This window comes from Nicotiana tomentosiformis, chromosome 7, assembly GCF_000390325.3.
Source record: "Nicotiana tomentosiformis chromosome 7, ASM39032v3, whole genome shotgun sequence".
Lineage (NCBI taxonomy): Eukaryota > Viridiplantae > Streptophyta > Magnoliopsida > Solanales > Solanaceae > Nicotiana > Nicotiana tomentosiformis.
Window position 1 is genome coordinate 83332682 of NC_090818.1, and position 2216 is coordinate 83334897.

Genomic DNA, 2216 nt, shown 5'->3' on the forward strand with positions numbered 1-2216 from the left:
AGTGTTTAATTATGATAGCAATATCAACTTAAACTAATGCACCAATTTGAAGTTCAAAATAAGTTACCACAACCATTTAAAACAAATTTAAAAAGAAAGATGGAAAGAAGGCAAATTTATATCAGTTGCTCTTGGGTTTTGGTTGATGTCGAAAGCCTCCCAATTTCTTGTGGAAACCAGAATGCATAAAATATGTGATGTTCTTAAAATTTTGATAACCAAGATCATTTAATAAGCTATGAATACAATGCTCTTGTCTTGGCTCAATGACGTACTTGTTCATGTTGTCACTTTCAAATGGAAAAAGTACAAAATTGAGATCAAAATTGAACACACTTATAAAAGTGACACTATAAACTATCAGTGCCTGTTAAAGCTTAGGTGTTTTTGGCATGGCCAAAAATGCTTTTTGGAAAAAATTCTTATTAAGTCATTTTTTTTGGTTCAAATAAAACCTATTTCGTTATCTGCTTCAACATGTCCTTAGCTTGTGAATATTATCTTCTCCAAGAAAAATTTTCCATGACAAGTGAGAAAATAACTTCCATCACTTTTTTTCTTTACGGATATTTAAAATTTTTACTTGAGAACACTTATTTTGGTCAACATTTAATGCTCAAAGGTACTAGCATACATTATCCTCATATCTTACGTATATTAATTACACGTTGTACATTTACCATAAATAATATTGGTACATATTTTCATACTTAACCAAAAAGATTGAGAGTGATCCCAGACCCTCAAGGGGCTTTGGCCCAGATTTTGACTGTATGCATTAGCCTTGTTCAAGCGGTTTCAGTTCTAGCCGCACCAGTCACTTCTCAGACCGGGAGAGGTACTCAGACTCCTGCCACCCATACCCCAGAGCAGGTAGCTCAGGGACTCCAAACAATGGGGGTACTACCAGCCCAGCAGGTTGCTGCTACTGGGGCCGAGGTTGGCCCACCTATGAGTGATGAGGAGCAGAAGAGACTAGAGAGGTTTGGGAGGCTTAAGCCTCCAGAGTTCAGCGGGGAGGAGTTAGAGAATGCCCAGGATTTCCTAGATCGGTGTCAGCAGATTCTTCGCACAGCGGGTATTTCGGAGACTAGTGGAGTAGCATTTACCACTTTTCAGCTGACTGGGGAAGCCTACCGATGGTGGCAGTTCTATGAGTTGAGCGGGCTAGTTCGCGCACGGTCACTTTCATGGCATGAGTTCTCCATTCTCTTTTTCGAGAAGTTTGTCCCACAGACTCGCATGGAGGAGCTGCGTAGAGATTTTGAGCAGTTACGCCAGGGAGATATGACTATGACCCAGTATGAGATGAGATTCATATATTTGGCATGTCATGATATATGGTTGGTTCCCACAAAAAGAGGGTGGATCAGGAGGTTCATTGATGGCCTCAACTATGGCCCACGTTACAGTTTGGCCCGAGAGGCCGAGACGGATGTTAGGTTTGACCAGGTGGTCGAGATTTCTAGGCGCTTGGAGTTTGTTCGCAGGCTTGAGCACGAAGAGCGGGAGGGCAAGAGGACCCGTAGTTTTGGTGGTTTCAGTGGTACCTCATCTGTAGCTCAGTCACATCACAGCAGAGGTCGTCCTTACTGGCCCGCTCAGATGGCTCGTCCGGTTTATCGTGCTGCATTAGCTAGTCATGGTTCATACAGTGCTCGTCCGCATCAGTCATCTTTCAGTGCCCTCCTAGAGCAGAGTTCATCATGTGCTCTATCAGTTCAGGGTTTGTCAGTACCGGGTTCTTCCAGTGGTTATTCTAGTTCTCAGGGTCCGATGCAGGCCCCACCGCCATTTCCGGCTCGAGGTTGTTATGTTTGTGAAGAGTTGGAGCATATGAGGAAGTATTGCCCCCGTGGCTACAGAGGTCCAGTGCAGTAGGGAGGCCAGTCTATGACCCCTGCACCAGTTGCTACACCACCCACTCAGCCAGCTCGGGGTAGAGGTCGTACAGGGTCGAGGTCATCCCAGCGGGGGAAGGTCAGACAGGTGGTGGTCAGGCTCGATGCTATGCTTTTCCCGCCAGGCCAAAGGTAGTTTCTTCAGATGTAGTGATCACAGGTATTGTTTCAGTGTGCCACATAGATGCTTCTATATTATTTGATCCTGGTTCCACTTATTCATATGTATCATCGTACTTTGCTCGTTATTTGGATATGCCCCGTGATTCCTTAGTTACGCTTGTTCATGTATCCACACCGGTGGGGTGATTCTAT

The 2216-nt window shown here is 44.4% G+C and overlaps 1 protein-coding gene across 1 annotated transcript; it reads left to right on the top strand.

Annotated features, from left to right (window-relative positions):
* Positions 1-894: 894 nt before the first annotated feature.
* Positions 895-1881, top strand: LOC138895910 (uncharacterized). The gene has a single exon (XM_070180665.1). The coding sequence runs from the start codon at positions 895-897 to the stop codon at positions 1879-1881; it is 987 nt and encodes a 328-aa protein (XP_070036766.1).
* The last annotated feature ends 335 nt before the right edge of the window (positions 1882-2216 follow it).